We start from the raw sequence: 21,641 nt of genomic DNA, 5'->3' as shown, positions 1-21,641 counted from the left end.
TCTCTCTCTCTCTCCTCCCCATCTTCTTTCTCTCCTCTCTGCCTCCTGCCTACCTGCCTGCCTGCCATGGAGTCAGCCAATCATGGCCTGAACCATTGAAAATCACTACCCAAAATAGACATCTCTGCCTTTAAGTTGTGGGTGTCAAGCATTTTCCCCAGCAACAGGAAAGTGGCTAATACACCCCTCAAACCCTGCAGCAAAGTCCTCCCTCAGGCTGTGATAGAAAGGAAGCTTAATCCAGGAGACGTTATCCATGTCAGGGGACATCAGAAAGCAGAAAAAACAGTGTGTCAGACTCCCAACCAGCTCGTACTTTCGTTGTTAAAGCCCTCAACCACTGCCCTGCTCCAGAGAGAGGTCACAGAGAAGAGAGATTCTTAGGGGAAAATAGGTTTAGGGCTTAGCCAAAGGCAAAACAAAAATATCTGCCTGACCTGTACATTTTCAGAATGATGACTTGCCTGTTTCAAATGAAGTCATGACAGGAATCACCAGACTGTGGAGTTGTTGGACAATGTGTAGTGTTCCCAAGTAAATGTATTTCAAAGCATTCTTTCTCTTGGGAAGCTGTCTAAGGCTGATGAAATGTATTTGTGTAGTGTTGCTTCCAGCTTCCCATGCCTCTGATTCTAAGCAGGACAGAAAAAACACCAAAGAAAAGGGGAAAAAGGATACATTGACATGCATATTCCAATGCCATAAGCACCTATGTAAAAAAAAAAAAAAAAAAAAAAAGAACCCTGGATTTCCAGGGAAGGAAGGAAAAAAAAAAACTAATCTTCCAGCCTCTCCAAAGTGTCACATTTTACCAGCTGCTTGCAAAGTATAAGCCAATTGTGTGGCAGAGAGATTTTCTTAACAGCATTAGAGTTATGCAATTGTGTTCAGCTGTCACTATACGGTCTGGGGGTGTAGTTCATTGGTAGAGTATTTGCTTAACATGTATGAGGCTCTGAATTCAATCCCAAATTCCACCAAGAAAGAAGTCATCACAGGTCCAGGTACTTGCCCAAGGACAGCAATTGACTACTACTAGAGATTGGGATCTCCCTGAGCAAAAAGGAGTCCAAGAAGATTATCATTTTCCTTTGCATCACCTTTTCCTCAGTGATTCACCATATGGTTCATGAAATTGTTTAGAAAATAAAATGTCATTAGAGAATTTCATTTTATGAAACATCCAGGAGAAAGTTCTCCAGGCAGGTAGTGCATTCCTCAAACACAAGAGGGCAAACTACTTCCCCTGGCCCTGGTGCTTCTAGGCTGCTTAGTGACAGAATCCAGGTGGCTCTGAGTTGGGACCAGAGGGAAAGGACAAGGAGGCCCTGGATGGCTGGTACTGGTGTCCCTCAGAGGGCACATCTAGATGGGCTCTGCGAACAGGATCCCAGAGCCTCTGATTTCCTCAGTTGGAACCAAGGCCTTGTGGAGTCTACTCAGTGCCCCCTGCTGGTAGATGCTAACTGGACACAAATAAAGTTTGCATGGTCACTGCCCCAGCACCACAGAACAGGGCAGCGCAGGGTGGGTTTGCAGCTGGCAGACAGCACAATAACAGGCCCAGTTCTCAGCAAAACTTGCAGTCTCCGAATGTCGATGATGTCATTTTTAAATATTGCCTGTTCTATGATTTAGAAGAAAAAAGTAAATATCAAGGAAGGCGCAGTAGAACTGTAGCCTGCTGTTGTCATGCAACCATGCACCCAGTGGAGGAGGTGGCTTCGGGTAAAACCTGGTAAGGGTGAGGGCTGTCTCTCCTGCATGCAGCAGCAGCTGCGGTATCAGTGAGGTAGGCAGGAGGCTGATGATGTCAGACATGCGTATTGTTTGGTGTGCCACTGGGAAATCAAAGGTTGCAGAGAAAAGCAGAGAAAAAGAAAAGGGGGCGAGGTTTCCGGCATTTAAAAAAGCGTTACACACTGTGGAACAGGTGGATCTAGCAGCTTGTAACTCATTAATTCATCCTGAAGAAAAAGCAGTCACATTAAACTACCTCTAGATCTGCTGGCCCGCATTCTCCTTTAACTTTGGTGAGGAGACAGACAGGAAATAAGGCTGACACTTAAAACTCCTAGGAGCCCACAAGGCATCCCTCCTAGGGCATGAACTACCTGTCCTGGACTCACTCCCCAGTTCCCACCCCAAGCAAGGGGCCATTCTGATCACTGCACGAAAGCTTTTGGAAACTTGTCTTTAAAGACACAGGACATGGAGATGTAAAGCACTGGCATTTATTAGCCAAAAAACTAGATGCCCAGGATAGTCAAGGTGTGACTGATGATTGACAAAAGACAATCTGCAGACCCCAGAAAAACGATCTCTCAGAGAACACGTTTGGCAGGATGAAGACTTTGGAAGGCTGCGGGATGGAAACCCCAGCTCCCTAGGGCAGCAGATGCTCCTCTGCTCCCTTGGTTGCCTTCTAGAAGGTTTTGGGTTATGTCAATCCCTGCCTCCCCAGCAGTCCCAGGGAGGAGATGTGTGGCCTCAGGCATGGGTACCTTGTAAGGTCTTTTCCTATCAAGTGATGATAAAGACATTTAGGTTCAGAACGGGAAAACATGACACAATGATGGAGTAAGTATACAAGAATGCTCTGAGGGTTATGCTTTGTGCACCTTCTAAAAAGCTGCCCAGGCTGGGGATTTAGCTCAGCAGTATAAGCACCTGCCTGGCAAGTACATGGTCATGAGTTTGATCCCTGGTACCAAAAAAAATAAAATAAAATAATAAAAAGGTGCCTGGCTCTAAATGGCCAGGATTATAGTTCTGAATACTTTCTGTTGTTTGTTTTTAACTTTGGCCACATGCTTCTGTGCAGCATGGATGTTTCTCCAAGTTCAAAGTGAAAACGGTCTTTCATCTTTCCCCTGTGGCTTTTCCAATCTCCACCTGGCCCTTGCATCATGGCAATACTGGCCTGTGTCCCTTGCTCCTCGACTGCTTCACTGTGACTGTCCAGCCATGTAAACCTCAGTGCTTAGTGGATGTTGTAATTAACTTTTGGGGGGTAATTACAGTATGGTAAGAGTCCTGTAGGAAGTTATCTTTTTTCCGCTGAGGCTACAGGCAGAAAGCCAAGGAGCCTCGTGCTGTCAGGGGACTGATGAAGCCCCCCCAAATCACACGCACGCCTTTTGTGTATGTAGGTGTTTTGTGACAGATGCGTCCCTAGCATTCATCAGATTCTCAGAGAATTTCTTGACCTCAAAAAGAATGAGAGCCCTGAACCTGTCTAAAATTGTTCTGTGAATGAACAGAGGACACGGAATAAAGGGGTGAAACGTGAGCCTGTCTGCTTTTGCTGCCCACTCGATCTTGATGCCCATCCCTTGCCCCCTCTCCTCTCACACACACACTCTCCCCCCTTTAATTATCAATAGCTGTTTATGATTTTAATTATTAATAGCTGCATTTAGGGTTGTTCTTTTTTGACCACACTCATGTCAAGTGCTGGTCTGCTGACCCCATGTTCTTGGAGACGAATATGGGGAATAAATAATTGGTTCAATTTAACACAATCCTGGTGTCCCTGCGTGGAGAAGGCCTTTGCTGTGGTGGGAGAGAGTTCTGGGGGAACTGTGAATCACAGCCAGGGCCACTCTCTTAGGGCAAGTGTCCAAGAAGCCAGGGCTCTGGCCTGCTGCGCTTCTTATTTATACCCACGCTGAGCTTCCAGCTGGCAGCCTCAGAGGCCAGTCCTAATACACACACACACACACACACACACACACACACACACACTCACACACAAGGCCCGCCCCTATCGACCAACACTTTCTGAGGCCTGCCGGCTCTTGCAAGTTCTCTGATCCCCAGCAAACATTTTGGAGACCCAATTACAAGCCAGGTAATAAAGCAGTTAAGAATGAACTTTTGTTGCTGTTGTTTTGTTTTGTTTTGTCTTTTTTGAGACAGAATCTCACTATGCAGTTCAGGCAAGCCTCGAACTCACAGCAATCCTCCCGCCTCAGCCTTCTGAGTGCTGGGATTACAGGCATGCGCCGCCACCTCATCCTGTGAGAATTAACATTTTGTAAATTCAGTGTCTGAGAAGATGGGATACAAATATACACATTATAGTGCAATCTAGCAGGAACTGTCACTAGAACAGGACCAGAGCCCTGCCAGTGCACAGATCGAGGGGGCACAGTCTGTGGGACTCTGTAGAAATCATCGCTCCTGATCTGTTTTCTATGTGACCATGGTCCTATCAGGAGCATGGTAGCTGCCCAGAGGACAGGTTGCCCATCGTAGACCCCTGCCTGCATGTGGGTACCTTCTACTGCAGCCTACTCCAGCCTTGGGAGGGGGCCCTCACATTTAGACCCATTAGACTCATGGGCAAAGGAATATGAACAGCCAGCCTGCACGCCTGAAAACGTCCAGCACCGCACACTGCAAGAGCAACATGAATCAAAATGACACCAACACATGGTCAGCATTTGAAAGACTGCTCGGAACTAGCATTAGGAAATTGTGCAGCTTGTATTTTGCTTCGGGAGATTTATTTATTATTTTTAATATGAGTTTACAGTACATGACTATATTTATCGAGGGCTGATGGTACATGTACAAAATATACCTTAATTTGGGTCGGGGATTTATTAGCTCAGCAGCTCAAGCACTTTCTTGGTAATCGTGAGGTCATGAGTTCAATCCCCCCCCAAAAGAGAAAGAAATATATCTTAATTCTTTGTGATGTGACCTTTCCTCCCTTCCCTCCCTGCTCCTTCCAACTTTTGATCCCCTTCACACTTCTATTTCATTTTTTTCTTCCATTTTTTTCCATTTGCTATCCTCCCCTCCCCTTCCTGTCTCTTTTTTCCCCACTCATTTGAAAAAGGTCTCTCTACTTCTTCTTCACTTATCTTTCATTTTAGTCCTTATTTACATTTGGGGGATCCTTATATAAAAGAAACCCTGCAATATTTAAGCTTATGTATCTGACTTATTTCACTTAATATTCTGGTCTCAAGGTACATTTCTTTGCCTAAAATGACACAAATTTATCTTTCTTATGGCAGAGTAGCACTCCATTGTGCGTAAAATACAATGTCCTTTATCCATTCATCTGTTGACGGGCATAGACACTGTTTCCAAGATGCAGTTATTATAAATTGTGCTGCTAATACTGTGGGTAGGCATGTACTCCATGTAACATGATGACTTTAACTCTTTTGGGAAGGTACTAGAAGGGGAATACCTGGGTCAAATGCAATTTCTATTTTTAGCTTTTTAAGGAATCTCTACACTGAAAGAGAGGTTTAAGTGATATAAGGTTTTGGAAAATAATCTGACAACACCTATTAAAAATACAGATACATAGCATCTTGACTCAGGAGTCTTACATTGGGAAATTTCTCCTACAGAAATAAAAACATTAGCACTGTTTATAATAGAAGAAACAAGACTGGAGCCATCCTAAATAGTCACAGCAGAGGAATAGCTGGCTAAATTAGGATATCTTTGTCTATGAATATTAGCCAGACAAGAAAAAAGTTAGTTAGATTTATATGTATTTAATAGAAATATACAATAAATGTATTATTTACAGGGAAAGGATAAAAGAAAATAATAGAGACACGTAGTTTGTATTTTTTAATTTTTTGTGGTTCTGGGAATTGAATCCAGGGCCTTGCATATGCCAGCTAAGTACTGTGCCACTGAACCAGAACCCCAGTCTACCCGAGGTTTACCTTTGAATAAAAATATGAAAGAAAAACAAATCCACAAACATTTACACACTCACACACACACACATCCCACAAATACATTTGAGTAGAGGAAAAGATGTGGAAAGTTATTAACTAAACTGTTCAGATTGTACATCCAAGGGTATAATTAAATGCAAAGAATAGATTATTGTTTTTCTTAAAACAGTATATATTTGATTTATTACACATGCTACAATGGGCAGGCTTTTTCCTGTAATTAAAAAAAAGCTTGGTGAAGCATTTCGCATTAGACACAGCCCACCCATATTTGGGGGTGCTGTCCTACGGGACTAGGCACTGGGCGCCCAGCCTTTCAGGGCGTTCCATGGAGCAGTTAGGAAGTGGAGCTATCTGTGCTGCAATGAGAGCCTGCTGCAGCCTGAGCTATGAAGACACAATGTAGATGGCATGGCAGTACACACAGCACCAGCCTGTCAGTAGAAACAAGACACACAGGTGTGTGCTGTGACTGCACAGAGGAGGTGCTGGAGGGAGGGTGAGAGACTTTTTGGCAGCAGAGGCCTAACACCCTCCAGGATGGGAGGGTATGAGACTCCTCCTGTGTTGTCTGCACTTTACAAGAGCAGATTATAAATAAGTAAAAGCTAAGTGCACCCCTGACTGTATCCTAGAACTCAGGAGGCTGAGGCAGGAGGATTGCCAAGAGTTCCAGGCCAGCCTGGACTAGATAGTGAGTTCAAGACCAGCCTAAGTTACATAGAGAGACCCTGTCTCAAAAAAGAAAAAGAAAGTTACTTGTTTCAGGAAAAGTCATTATGAGTCGTTTTGTTTTTGTCTTTATGTCTGTTTTTGTCCATATTGAAAGGCTACGCTACGTTCTGAGGTTATTCTCCAACCAGTGGTGTAAATACCCAAAGCAGCCTCAAGCTCAAACAAACCATCATTTCCTCCACAATGTTATCTGACCTGGAGGTGTATATAAAATAAGTGTCATAATCAATAAGGCTGTGTTTAACCTAAGGATAGTACTATGCACAACTGCACAGTGGTTTATAGTCTAGGAGGGGCAAAAGTCCCCTGTGAGGAATTTTTCTGAGTGAAAATAAAATAGAATTCAGTATATTATGCAAGCAGTAATTTTAAAGGCACATTTTAGCAGAACAGCGATCATGCCCTTCTTATAAACACTTACAAAAATAATCAAATAAATGTATCAGTAGTCTGCAACATCTCTGCCCAGAGCTATTAGGTAAGCAATTATTCACACACACACACACACACACACACACACACACACACACACAAAGCTCTCCCCACACAAAGACAGCTCATGTCTTTGGTTAAGGGATAGTGTAAAACAAACTGAAAATGTGTTTTCAAAGGTGCTTGGACATCTCTGACGTTCTCAAACAAGCAGTCTCAACTATATCCCTGGCCCAAAAGAAGCTTTTAAACGCTTTTAAACATCAGTAAAAATAAACCTTGCAGAATTCTCAGTTATGATGAACTTCTATGGAAAATGTCATTCACATACTGAGCTATGTCCTCCAGCCCTTTTTTAAATTCTGAGACACTGTCTTGCTAAGTCACTAAGTTGCCCAAACTGTGCTCAAACTTGTGATCTTCTTCTTGCCTTAGCCTCGCAGCGTGCTGGGATTAGGAGGCTCTGCCACCACGCCTGTCTTAGTCTAAGCTTCTTCACGCATGGCTGGTTCCAAGAGTCACCGGGCCAGATCTGACTGGAGGCAAAAAGACTACTTCTTGTTTACTCCACATCTTGAAAGGAAAAGTGAGGAGTCTGCAGAGTCTGCAGCGGTTGTTGGCTGCCTTTGCAGACAATCTACCGCAAAACTTAAGTGCAAGTTGTTAAATCCTACTAGCTACAAAGTACCTTTCTGCTCTTCTCCCTGGCTCCTGTTCCTGCCTCGCATGTGGGTGAGATGACTGGAAAAAGCTTCAGCTGTCATCTTGCATCCATGAGGCAACCTGGAAGATGAGAGCTGCTCACTGAGGATAGCAAAAAAAGAGCGAGGAGGCCAGGCTCCTAATGAGATAGAGGAGCTGTCACACCAGCTGAGGACTGCCTACTGCCAGAGTATTTACACACCAGACAAAATACAGACTTCTGTCTCCCTGATGCAAAGGTTATTTGCTTTTTCCATTGTATGAAGCATGGAAGGCCCAGATTCAAATATGAGCAACTAACAGAATTACACAGAAAACCCACAATGCAACATCTCTTGTTCGTAAAAATATAACTAATAGCACATAGTTTAGCTAATTGCTAACTTCTGTTAGAACCACATGGAATATATTAAAGCACAATTCAAACTAAAGCCTTAGTGGCAAGCACTTTGGCTGACAGGTAATAGGAATCAGTCCCTGCAGGCACAAACAGTGCTGGAGAAAAACCCCTTCATACCTTTCAACCAAAATGAAGCTCAAGTGATGTCCTGGAAGTCTCATCATTTAGGAAGAAACAACATGCCAAGTTCAGAGAGGGTCATCATTTGAAGTCACCTCCCCACCTTCCATCCTTTTTCTTATTCAGTCAGCAGTCCCCATCCACTGAGGTTCTCTGCCATGTCTGAGGCAGAAAGCTAATCCATCCTTTCCCCTTTCCTCTCAAATGTCTAAAACATGAAGCAGAATGGGCACCTGTTTTATGGCAGGTGTACACAGGAGGCCCCTAGAACTGGCAGGTAGAGGACGGGAAGCACAGGTGGGCATTGCAGGGCTGACTGGGCACACAGGTGTGAGTGTGCAAGGGCAGACGTCTCTTCAACCCTCGAGTGTAGGACCAGGACAAAGGGCTGCAGCCACACACAATAGATTTCTTTTAAAAAGTAGTTGAACTTAATACTATAGTATTACTTCACTCATGTAGAATTTGGCAAAATGTTTGCATACGTCTCAACTTACTGAAATATAGTCCCATCTATTTTAAACGAGTCACTAGCAGTCTAAAACAAATGGACATCTTGTTTCTATAAATACAGAGTAAGTACTACTACTACTGCGCACAATGGTGAGACCTAGAGTAAATAAATCATTTATTATGCTGCTTGGCAACACTTTCGTAATAAATGCTAGTTATTTACAAGCAATGCTTTTCTAGAAATTCCTCTCGGAATGTTTTTCAAGGTATAGAGAAGCACCCCTTGTAACTGATCAAAGCCAGCTAAACGTTCATCTCCCACCACTTGAGGATTTGTCAGAAGGAAACTTGTTGCCTCATGCAGCACGGTTTCTATCCCTACCTCCAGGACAAAGCTCCGGCGATAACCAGGGATCCTCAGCCAATGAGCTCCTCCGGCTCCTGGGCTCGGCCCAAGTGCGCGCCCCTCCCGGCAGGCGTCCAGCAGCACCGCGCCCCGCGCGCCCCGCCGAGCCGGGGGACCTCGCCGGCTGCTCTCAGAGGTTTTCTTTTTAAATCCCTTCTTACCTTCTAGTCTTTGCTTTCCGTTGCCAATTGACGTCTCGGGTTTCAGCACGCACTTTTTCCCCAGCACCCCCAAAGCGGCGCTGCTGCTCCCTTCTGCAGCACGTTCCCCCTCGCGGTGACCCCTGGCTCAGGGCGCTGACCCCGGCTCTGCTCTGGTACAAAACGAGCTCGCCAAGGTGCGCGAGGGGATTGCAGACGCTCGGCTCGGGAACAGTCACCACTCTCCGCCCCCGGCTCGCCGTCTCATTAGCAGGACACATTTCCACCGCTCCCGCTGCGAAGCCGCTTGGTGGAAAAGGGTCCTGGGCGCGATCCCCCGGCCCCGCAGCCAGAGAAGGCGCAGCTGTGCCCAGGCCCCTGGTCTGGACTCGGGGCGCGCAGCCCTCCGCTCCAGACCATTTTGACCCCCACTGCTCGAGTCCGAAAGCCCCGACCCTGACCACGACCCGAGTCGCTGGACGTGGCTCCCTTGGGTCCGCCGCGCAGCGGGTCTCGAGCTCCCTCGACCCCTCGCGGGCCCGGGCGCACGCTCCCCGGGATCGCATCGGACCCAGGCTCACCTGGCCCCTCGGGTCCCGGGCGCGGCCACACCTGGGTCCCCCGCTGCCCGCGCCGCTCCGAGGAGGCTTTGCGCGGCCGCAGCCCCGAGTCCGGGCTGGGCGGTCAGCGGGGAGTCCCGGCCAAGTTGTCCCGGTGCCTCGGAGGAGAGGGCTTCTGGGGATCCGTGCACCCAGTTTCGCGCGGCTTTGCGTTCCGAGTGGCTCCTCTAGGCCAGTTTCTCTGAACGCTAGCCGAGGTCTCCCTGGCGCCCTTCCCTCTGATTAGGGATTTGGCGCCGCGGGGCAGGAATCCATGCGAAACGCAAAACTACTTTTTCCCCCTGCTGGTGACTGTTGGGAACTGCATTTGCTGAGCAAACCGGGTAAGATTTCCCTTCCTCTCAACCGCGCAGGTTGGGGTGGGGGAGTTTCCTGCCATGTCAAAGGTTTTAAAAATTTGCTTTAAACCAGGCGTGGTGGCGCATGCCTGTAACCTAGCACTCGGGAGGTTGAGTCAGGAGGATTGCTGCAAGTTCGAGGCCTGGGTTACAACAGTGACTTCAGTGGCAAGCTGAACAGTACAGTAAGACCCTGTCTCAAACAACAAATAAAAGTTTCCTTTTATACATTTTAAATTTTTTTTATATTATCACATGCACCATACTAACAGAGGGTACATGGTGTCTGCCTGTAATCCCAGCACTTTGGGAGGCTGAGGCATTAGAGTCACAAACCCAAGCCTATCTTGGGCAATTCAGTGACTTATAAGACACTGTCAAAATAAATAAAAACAAAAAAGTAACAGCGCTTCAGTGTGAAGGCCCAGGATTCCATGGGGCAAAAACAAGACACCATTGTTTTTCTGTTTCTTGTTTCTTATTAGGGAAAACTGCAAATATAAAAGTAGGCAGTTGAGCCTAATGAGGATCTAGCATTTGGTAACAGGTACTATTTCAGCAAATAAGAAGTACAAAATCTGAGCAAAACTTTTTTTAAAAAGTTATTTGAAGCCATTGGAGATTAACCAAAAGAAGACATGGAGACCACACTGAAAGATGAGCTGAAATTGCTGTGATTCCTGTGTGCCTAGCATTTTAGGTGAGGACAATGTCCAATCCCTGGGCAGCCAGGGCTTCTGGGAGCCACAGCTGATTGGCCTGAAGAGAACAGAAAGCTGTTGTAGGCCAGTAGAATGGGAAAGTTACCAGGTAATCCAGGAAGGGAGGACTGTATGGAGAGGCTGGCTTCAAACTGTGTGTCTTGTTAGGTTTCTGTTACAACGTAACAAGTTTCCACACTTTCTGTGGCTCAAAACAACACAGATGAAAGCCTGCAGTTCTAGAGGTCAGGAGTGTTGTGTAGATCTCACTGGACAAAATCTAGGTGCTGACAGATTGCATAGGTGCCTTCCTGGAGGAAGAGGCAAATTCTCCCAGATCCAATTCCTCTGGAGAGCACCACAACTGTTCATGTATGTGTTGTCTGATTTCAGAGAACTAAGTAAATACAGAAGAAACTGATCCCGTAAAAAGCCTAAAATATTTACTATCTGGTCCCTCACTGGAAAAGTTTAGACCTGCTTTGACCATCTCCACCTAACTGATATTTATAAAACATCACACCCAACAAGTGCAGAATACACAGTCTTTTCAACTAATGTGGATCATCCAACAACTAGACGATGGATTTGGTCATAAAGTCTCTCTCAATATACAAATATTCCTTGACTTAGGATGGAGTTCTATCTGGGCAACATCTTGAAACTCCAGTTACATCTGGAGTTACAACTTGACGATACCATGTAAGTAAAAAAAAGAAAGAAAGAAAGAGGTTTTTCTACATTTAATTACTAAACATCACAGTTTAGCAACACAGTACATCATAAGGTGTCATTGTTTATCCTGGTGACTGAATGGGTGACACTGCTAGAGCCCTTCCACCCCAGAGACTCTCCCTCCCAAGAGACAGGCTGCTTCACTGAAGTCAGCTCTGAGACACAAAAGAATTCTATCTTGCAGACTCCAAATATGCCTCCCTGTACCTTCCACTTTCTTCATTCTCCTGGACCCAGAGAGAGAACCATTCTTATTTCTCTTCTGCATCTCTTTACCAATATTGAGAAGGCCCACGCTGTGGTCCCCCAGTATGCATTTATTCCTCTGGACTTGTCATCCAATTATTCCTACTATTCCCCAGGTGATACAGTTGCCAGACTCTTCAGTGACTGTTCTCTCTGGGCCAGAAGTCAGAGTCCTGGACCATGGCCCTGCCTCTGGCTATGATGCTCCACGATCCATGTGTGCTGTGACCTGGGCAGAGGGCAAACCTGGGTGACAGACAGGGTAGAAGCCCAGAATGGATGCATTAACTTTTCCAGGCTTAGCATCCTATCTGTAAAGAAAAGATGAAATATATTTTTCCAAAAAGAGCTTTGTTCTCAAATCAAATGAAATAATGTTATTGAATGTACACAGTATGTAATAGGTGCACAGTAAATGTCAATCAGTTTAATAATTTAATAAAAGCTGTCCCCAGGTTCCTTCATCTGTAGAATCCACATTCATTGGGAAAGATGATAAGGAGATGAGAGGGACCTGTACTAGAGTGAGAGTATATTTTACCATGTATCTTTATCACCATTGAAAAGATGGGTTAAATTTAAATCATGAGCTAGTGATACTTTGCCATTGAAAGATACTCATTATTTTGAAAATTAGTAAATAAGGGAAAGAAATTAACCATTTACCCTGTGTATATGGTATACCCTTAATACCCTTATACTGTATATGAGTTATCTGCATAGTAATAAAGTAGATATTTTCTTAGGTTTTTTTAAATAAGATGTGTGTGTGTGTGTGTGTGTGTGTGTGTGTGTGTGTGTCTTTTTAGACAGGATTTTCAGCAGTTCAGGCTGGTGTGGAACTCACTATATCCCAGGCCGGCCTGGAACTCACAGTGATAGTCCTGCCTCAGCCTCACAAGTTCTGGGATTACAGGCATGCACCACTACACCTGGCCTTGAGACAGGGTCTTGCTATGTAATTGAGACTAGCCTTGAACTCACTATATAGCTTAGGCTGGTCTCAAACTCCCAGAAATCCTCCTGCCTCAGCCTTAAAAGTTCTAGAATTACAGGCATGTTCCACTACATCTGGTGGAAATTTTTTTTTATAGAAATACTTCAGCTAATAACTGAAGAATGAAACACAGAATTAGAATACCACCGGTTAACAACTCTGAATGAACGAATGACCTGGGCATTGAGCATCAATAGCTGCTCACACCACAATATGAGGCAAACAAGCAAGCATGTGTCTGCTGATGAAGAAACATCATCAACCATGACATACTCTTGCCAATAAAATCAAATCTAAAGATTGTCTTTCCTGCGAGCCATGCAGACTATTCTGGGTCCAGGAAAAGAGAAGCCAGTCCACTGTTCCTGAAAGTCAGCAGAGGCCATGCTGGGTCTGGGAAGAGCACATCAAGAAGCTAGTAAGCCGTACAAACCACGTAGGGCCCAGTAAGAGAGCAGTAGATTGCCCTTCCCGTGCAGCACAGGGGCTCAGAATCAAGACCTCTTCGCCCCATAAGCAACCAGCTGGCTAACCTGATAGCAACCAAGGTACAAAAACAACTAAATGCTTGTATTGTTTGACTGACTTTGCAGGACTAAGGTGAGCAATATAAGCATCTATTAGGAGGATGACAGTATGCAATGTGGCAAGTATGGGGGATTTGCTTCTGTCTTGTTTTTGAAATCTAATATAATTGTCACTGATTTGTTTTGTTCTGATTTATTGTTCTGTTTTATTCAATGCTCTGTTTTATTCAATTTTACTGTATCTGAGGAAATGGACAACTATTGTGAAGTTAAGATATATTATGGTAGCCATTGTTGGTGACCTATTGTCCTGTTTTGAAGTTATGCACCACTTTCACTGTTTTGTTTTGATTGGCTTTATTCCCTTTTGTATTGTTGGGTTTTATTCTCCTTAAAATAAAAAAAATCAAATCTAAATCTGATCATGTCTCTGGATCTAGCTACCAAATGATAGAAGACAGAGAAAGCTATTAAATTATGAGACAATGTGAAACTCTACATTAAAAATAGCCAATTTTCTTCAAATAAATTACAAAGCAAAAGGGAGGAATAGAGGGTATTATGGTTTGCATCTACATATCTACCCAAAGCTTCGTGTAATCATGGGGGCAGGCTTCTAGAATTTGTGTTTAATTCATTTTCTAGTGCTGGGATTATGGGTGTGAGTGCTACACCCACTTTAGGTGGGTGGGACCTACATCCAATAGAAGGGACAGGGCTGGGGATTTAGCTCAACAGCATAAGTGTCTGCCTGGTAAGTGCATGGTAGTGAGTTCAATCCCCAGTATATGACAGAAAGAGTCTTCTCTCTATGTGCTCCTCCCTTTTTCTCTTGTTGCTTTTGCTGTCTTCCACCACCATGAACTATTGCCCTCTGCCATGAGCCACCATGCCTTGGAGCCAGCTAATTATGAGCTAAATACAGCTTTCCTTCCTTAATTTTGGGTGTTGGGTATTTTGTCTCAGCAATGAGAAAAAGAGGAACCAAGCCAGAGGAGAAACTATAGAGCAAATTTTTAAAAATCTATCGACCATTTATGATGTGGGGATCTTATTTAGATTTTGGTTTAAACAAACTTTAAAAACCATCATGTATATGAGACAGCTGGATATTTGATAGTATAAAAGAGTTATTTTTTTCCTTTTGGTGTTGTTGTTATTCTTAAAATCCATATATTACAGTTATCTGGTGAATACTTGCAGTTGAAATGGTAGATTCTTGGGACTTGCTGGTAAAATCATATTGGAAGAAAAGAACGTTGAGAGTATTAAAATAAAACTAGATTGACCATGAAGGACAATTATCAGCAGTGAGTTTATTACATTTATTTTTTCTTGTTTTAAAAATAATTTTATGATGAAAAATTTCCATCATATACAAATTAAACACAACAGTACGATGGAGCCTCATAAATTCTATCACTCAACAACTTCAACACTTATTGCCATCCTGGCATTCATGTTTCACCTGTACCTCCCCCTCACTCTTTCAATAATTATAATTACATTTTTTAAATGTTTAGGTAAAATGTATCTATGTTCAAAAATGAATATAGCCCTATGAAGAGAAAATTATTTTCATCACCCCTGAAGACAAAACGTGGCCAAGAAAGATTTCCATCACCTCCATAAATTTCCCTAATATTCTCTCCTAGACCACAGCTCCTGATAAAGGCTGCTACTGTTCTCCACCCAATGGCCCATATATTGGCTTTGCCTTTTGGACTTTCATATAAATGGAGCCATAAAGTATATACTCTCTTCACATAGGTAATTTCTGGCTTTCTAAAACTTCACATTCATGAAGTAGTATGCACACTTTCCTCTTTCATCCCTATTGTGCGTGTGAATACTCTGTTCCTTTCTATTGCTGATTAGTAATCTATTTTACGAGTCTATACTTTGATTTGTATTTGACTGTTGATGGACATTGGACCTTTCCAGTCTGTGACTATTATAAATAACTGTGATGAACATTCTTATACGGTATTTTTGTAGCCTATGTTGGGTGCTGTGCCCAGCAATAGGAAAACTGACTAATACAGGCACCTTGATGTGGTTTCAATAAGCATTTACTTTACACAAGTGTATGGAGCCCTTTCATGTAGCTATCGGCCACATTTGTGACTTTCTTTATGAAGTGTGTATACAGTCTTTGGCTCATTTAAAAATTTATAATTTTTGTGGAGCTATTTAAATTATTTATAATTTTATTAAGAATTCACTGTACATTCTTAATAAAACTCTATTGCTTGACTACCTATTTTTAATGATGTCTTTTGATGAGCAGAAGTTTTTATTTTGATGAGATATAATTTCTCATAAATTTTTATCAACTTCTGGTCTCACCTCTATGCTGTGTATGTGTAGATCTTATCAGTCTACCAGTGGCTTTAAGAACCAAGCACTATGGGCCGGGGGTTTAGCTCAGTGGCATAAATGCCTGCTTGGCAAACGTGAGGACGTGAGTTCGATCCCTGCTGCCAAAAAAAAAAAAAAAAGAAAGAAAAGAAAAGAAAAAAAGGGGGGGGGGCTGGAGGTTTAGCTCAGCGGCATAAGCACCTGCCTTGCAAGCAGGCAGTCATCAGTTCAATCCCCGCTACCGATAAAAATGAAAAAGACAAAAAAAAAAAAAAAAAAAAAAAGAACGAAGCACTATTTCTCAGATCCCAGACCATCACTGTATACATTCAGAATCTTCAGAATCTATCCAAATGGCATTACTAAGGCTTTAGACACTTAAATGACATTTTAACCATAACTTTCAGAAGGTGAGTTGAATTTGGCCCTAAACCTAAGCAGGTCTATTGCCAAAAAATGAAAATATGTACATTTTATATGGAAGTTAAACAAGATCTAGAGTTTCATTGTATAATATTCAAAATATCCAGCAAGCAATGAAAAATTAAAAAGCAGATTAAAAATCAGAAAAATCTCAACTCAAATGGGAAAAGATTGAGCAGATACCAACACTGAGATTGTCACAAATGTTCAACTTGTCTAACAAAGATCTAGTGCAGGTTGTGCATAAATGCTTCACTGAGCAATCATGGACATTCCTGAAATGACTAGAAATATAGACAATGTCATCAAAGAAAAAACGATACAAAAGAGAATCAAACAGTAAATTTATTTTTCAAACCTTTTTTGGTTTTATGTGACAAAGTCTTGCTATGTAGTTCAGGCTTATCTTGACTCCCTGTATAGCCCAGGCTGGGCTTGGAGTGAAACTCTTAAATTCACAATGATTTTCCTGCCTCCGCCTCTTGCTAGCATTATTAGGCATGCACCACCATGCCCTGCTCAAACACAACTTTCAGATCAAAAAAATAAAACAAATATTTAAAACATATTGGATCGGCTTGGCAGCATTATATAGATGACAGAGAAGAGTCTGTGGACTTCAACATAGGATCAATAAAAGCCATCTAGTTTTAAAACACAGAAAAAAAGTGATAAACAATTGACCACATTTTTAGAGTCCTGCAGGAAAATCCCCAACAGTCTAATAATATTCATGGCAACAGAGTATCAGAGAAGAGGAAAAATATTGAAGTTCTGAAGAAGTATTTGAAGAAATAATGACTGAAAATATCCAAAGTCTGATGAAAGATATAAACCTACAGATTCAAGAGTCTCAATAGATTCAAAAGGATAAACTAAGGAAATCCATGTTCAAAAACATCATAATCAAATCACCTAGAACTAAAGACAAAGAAAAAAATCTGAAGATAGCCAGCAAAAACCACTGTGTTACCTTTAGACTGCACATTTCTTAGGAGGAGCCGAGGAAGTCAGAATGAAATGACATGACATTTAAATAGTGCTAAAAAGAGCCAAGAATTCCACGGTATTCTACAGCCAGTGAAAATTTATTTCATTAATAAAGATCACATAAGGACATTCTGAGATGGAGAAAAATTAAGAGATTTTTGTGCCAACAACACTTTTGTTACATTTTTTTCTGGAAAAAAATGTCCTAAAAAGGGAAAGGATATCAGAAAAAAAATTTGGATTATCAGGAGTCAAAATAATAAATGATAAAATTCTGGTAAGTATAAAAACTATTTTCTCCCCTTGAGTTATTTAAAGCATATTTGATAGCTGAAAGCAAAAACTATAGGTTTGTCTTATGGGATTTTCAGTGTATGTAGGTGTAATATATGAACATCATAGCATAAAGGAGGCAGGTAAAGGAGATTTTACACTGGTAAGATTACGACTTTTCTCTTGGAGTGAAACTCTTAATTTATATTAATTCTAAGCAGACTGTGAAGCTTTTATGTATATCATTCCTAGAGAAGTTATTAAAAAGCCTGTATGAAGAGATATAGTCTAAATTGTTAGAAAATTAAAATGCAAAACCGAAAACCATTCATATGATGGAAAAGATGGTGGAAAGGGAGAACAAGGACAAAAAACAAGGAACAAACAGAAAGCAAGAAGCGTACTATACTGAATTCTTGATATTAGTAAATTCTGTCTGTCTCTTCTTTCTTTAATCGGTCCTTTTGTGGGTTTTTTGTTTGTTTTGTTTTGTTTTTTGACACAGGGTTCACTATGCAGTTCAGGCTAACCTTGAAGGCACTTTGTAACCCAGACTGACCTCAAACTCACAACAATTCTGCTTCAGCATCCAAATGCTGGAATTATAGGTGTGCAGCATAATAAACCTAAAATCAATGACCTAAAGTTTCACTTTCACAGCCCAGAAAGAGTAGGGGAAATCAAACACAAAGTAGAAGTAAACAATAATAAAGATTGATGTAATCTTAATTACTTTTCTCTTGTTACTTTGACAAAATACCTAACTTAATGCCCAAATTAAAGAGGGAAAGGTTTATTTAGCTCACAGTGTGTGGAGCTCAGTTCATAATCAACAGGCTCCAAGGCAGGGTGGCATGGTGAGGGGGGGACAGTCCAACGTGGCAGAAGACTGCAAACAACAAGAGCAAAAAAGAGAGGACAGCAAACCTCTTTTCCTCCCTTCTATTGTAAGCAGCCTACGGCACCCAGCCCACCCTCCCCTCACCCAGTGGGTGTAGCACTGACACCATCTTCCCACCCTCTTCTTGCACAGAATAGGGATGTTTATAAGGTGAGGCCTCTCACTAGACTTAACTGAGACTGATGGCACACATCACTCAGGAGGCTGAGGCAGGAGGGTAGAAAGGCTTTCCTGGGCTAATAGCAAATTCAGTCTCAGCTGGGACTATGTAACAAGAACCATACAGAAAAGGATAAAGGAGAGGAAGAAATGGGACTGAAAAACAGAGAATCATTAGAGGAAATTTAAAAAAGATAAAATTGATAAATAGCAATCAAGACTGATCAAGTACCAGGCATGAGGACATGAATGCATGAGATAACTAAGGCCATTTGGAATTAGTAAAACTTTTATTGTGCTTGTGCTTCTTCCTAGCAGCATTTTTATTTGTCTCTAAAAATCTTTCAGTTTTTTACCCCTAAAGATCCCACATCCATTTGTTTCAAAACCATCCAGTCAGAAGGTGGGACAGCAAAGGGGTGGAGCAGTGGGGGGGAACAGGTGAAACAAAGTTGTCATGTATTGACACTTACTGAAGCTGAGGACATAGCTCGATGGCAAAGTACCTGCCTAGCAAGCGCCAGGTCATGAGTTTGATCCCCGGTACCAAAAATGTCCACCTGATACTTACTAAAGCTGAGAAATCAATTACTATACCGTTTTTACTATGTTAGCATACTTGAAAATTCCCATGATAGAAAGCCATTCTGAGGAGCAAAATGAGTGAAATGGAGAACAATACTATTCCTGCAGGCAGGACATGATTCATAAATGTATATCTCATTGAGAAAAACCATTCAAAAGCCAAAATAAGCAGCCAAGTACAAAGCATATCTGCATAGCCATAAGTGTATCTACATAATTATCTATTCAGCCCCTCTCTTGACACTGACCTCCACTCCTTGGTCTGCACTGGCCAAGGAATGACCTTCCACATCCAAGTGCTGCTCTGGACCCTAACGGCTTCCTCCTGCCTCCCCCAAGTCCATCAGACTCCTCTGGACAAGGCCTGCTGTAGGGCCTGCTCATGCCCTGACAGTGCTTTTTTCCTTGTGGACCAAGTTAGTGAATGTTATGCCAAATTGAAAGAATCTCAGCTAACATGAGCACCAGACAAAGATGGATTTAAATCCATGTGATGGCAAAATAATTTAGTCATGTAGAACTAGAGCTTTGATTTCCTTGGGGTGTAGGAGTGGGCCCTGAAGAAAGCACCAATGTCTTTTCAAATTTATGATGATAAAATCATTGATGAGTAATTATTTTCTACTCCTCCCCAGGCTTTTCTCCCCCTGCCCTATCATTATCAACGTTTGCTACAGTAATTCTCAATTGCTTTAGAGTTTTGATATGCTCATGCTTATGTAACTATCCTCCATCTCTTCTAAAGAGACCCACCAGTGTAAATTCTTTTTAAAATTAAAGTTGGTCAAAAATATCAATTTATGGCTGGGGATTTAGCTCAGCGGCATAAGCACCTGCCTTGCAAGCAGGCGGTCGTGAGTTCGATCCCCGGTACCGATAAAAAGGAAAAAGACAAAAAAAAAAAATATCAATTTATTACAATGGTTCTGAAAACTTTATCTTGACTCCTGAAAGAAAAAGGAGTGGTAATAGATGCTGGCGATGAACATGGGAAACGGTAAGCATGTGAAGACAGCACTGGATCCTGTGCACACCCAGCCTTCCTTGAGCTTTAGGAGCCTGATGATGATAGGAAATCTCCCATCCTTTTTGGGTTCTGACCTCCCAAGTTCTAGGCATGTGGGGAGTGAGCATACAAATGATATATCTAGACCTACATTTGAGATATCTAGAATCACATTTATAGTTCCATCTCACTTTTTTCTTTCTTTTTTTTCAAATGGTGTATTGGTTGTTTTCTCATTGCTGAGACAAAATATCTGATGCCCACAAGTTAAGGAGGAAAGGCTTATTTTTGGCTCACAGTTTGCAGAGGTTTCAGTTCATAGCTGGTTATATCCAAGGCAAGGTGGCATGGCAGAAGAGAAACAGTTAATGGCTAGCAGACAGGAAGCAGAGAGGGATCAAGGAAGTAGAAAGGGTATATACTTCCAGGCTATGCCCACAGTGACCCACCTCTTCCCACTAGGCTTCACCTTCCAGTATCACATTCAGCTATAAGCAAATTAGTCCATTAGTCCATGATCCAGTCACCTTCCTGATGCCCCAGATATGAGGCTTCAGGGGGATTGCTAGATATAAAGCATAACACATGGCCAAACTGATGCATAGCCATGCTAAATAAAGTTTGTTCATGGTTACAAAGATTTTTAGGAAAAGAACAGAGTCCAGGTGTTCCAGCCAATCTTTGACTTTATCCTGCCTTCTTGCTGAGCTGGAAAAATAATTCCTGGGTCAGGGAAATTTAAAGTACAAATTTTCCAGAGAAAGGAGAAGTCGTGTTGATGAGAGACAAAAAAGAAGGGCTTGATATTTTAGCCAGAGAAATTCAGCTGGACTCCTATTGCAAGTTTTTGGAGCAGTGAAATGATGCAGAGAAAGCTAATAATGTAGAAACCTGGATTCAAAGTGCATCCTTGCTATGAATGATGGTGCACATCTATAATCCCAGCATTCTGGGAGGTTGAGACAGAAAGATCTCAAATTAGAGCCTACTTGGACAGCTTATAGAGACAGTGGCTCAAATTTTAATTTCTTTCAATAGCACTTGGGATATATCTCAGTATAAAGGCGCTAGCTTCAATCTAGCACCACAGAAAGAAAAATAAATAAATTCCCCCATGGATTTGTGATACTTTAAAAGATCAGTAACAGGTGAATCAGGCAAGGAGAACACCAAAATAAAGAGTAGGGACTTCAGAGACAAAGTTTAATGAAGCAAAGAATGACTCAAGAATCAGACATCCCTCAAAGCCAGAACAGGGTCAGAGAACTTTGACTTGCACCATGGGCAGGTGGTATTTATAGACAAGAAATGGAATGAGGCCCAATTAATTACAACTCCATGTTTGCCTTATCTGAAGTTGTTCTCATCAGTTGGCCACCCATTACTGGTTTGGGCTCAACTACAATGATTGGCTGAGAATGAGTTATTTGTTATAAAAATATACCCCTGTGTTAAACATTAGATTAATTTACATACTGATAAGATGCTCTTGTAGCTTGTATCTAGGTGTCCCCCAAAGCTCATGTGCTTATAGGTGGTGCTTTTCAGAGCTATGGAGCATGATAGTGCATTAGTCCACTAATTGTTTTTGCATAGCTCTGGATCTGGATAATGAGAAGGCCCAACCTGTGTGTGGGTGGCACCAACCAATAGGCTGCAGTCTGCATGGAATAA

The 21,641-nt window shown here is 42.3% G+C and overlaps 1 protein-coding gene across 1 annotated transcript in view; it reads right to left on the bottom strand.

Annotated features, from left to right (window-relative positions):
* Positions 1 to 9,671, bottom strand: part of LOC134471850 (uncharacterized) — a 53,175-nt gene extending 43,504 nt beyond the window's left edge. Inside the window, exon 1 of the mRNA XM_063232025.1 lies at positions 9,127 to 9,671. Coding sequence (XP_063088095.1) covers positions 9,127 to 9,671 — 545 coding nt within the window. The remainder of the gene's footprint in view (positions 1 to 9,126) is intronic.
* Positions 9,672 to 21,641: the final 11,970 nt, after the last annotated feature.

This window comes from Cavia porcellus, unplaced genomic scaffold, assembly GCF_034190915.1.
Source record: "Cavia porcellus strain 051 isolate PalLab524CR breed Dunkin Hartley unplaced genomic scaffold, mCavPor4.1 scaffold_20, whole genome shotgun sequence".
NCBI lineage: Eukaryota > Metazoa > Chordata > Mammalia > Rodentia > Caviidae > Cavia > Cavia porcellus.
Note: the sequence above shows the minus strand (reverse complement) of the source record. Positions and strands in the feature narration are given on the sequence as shown.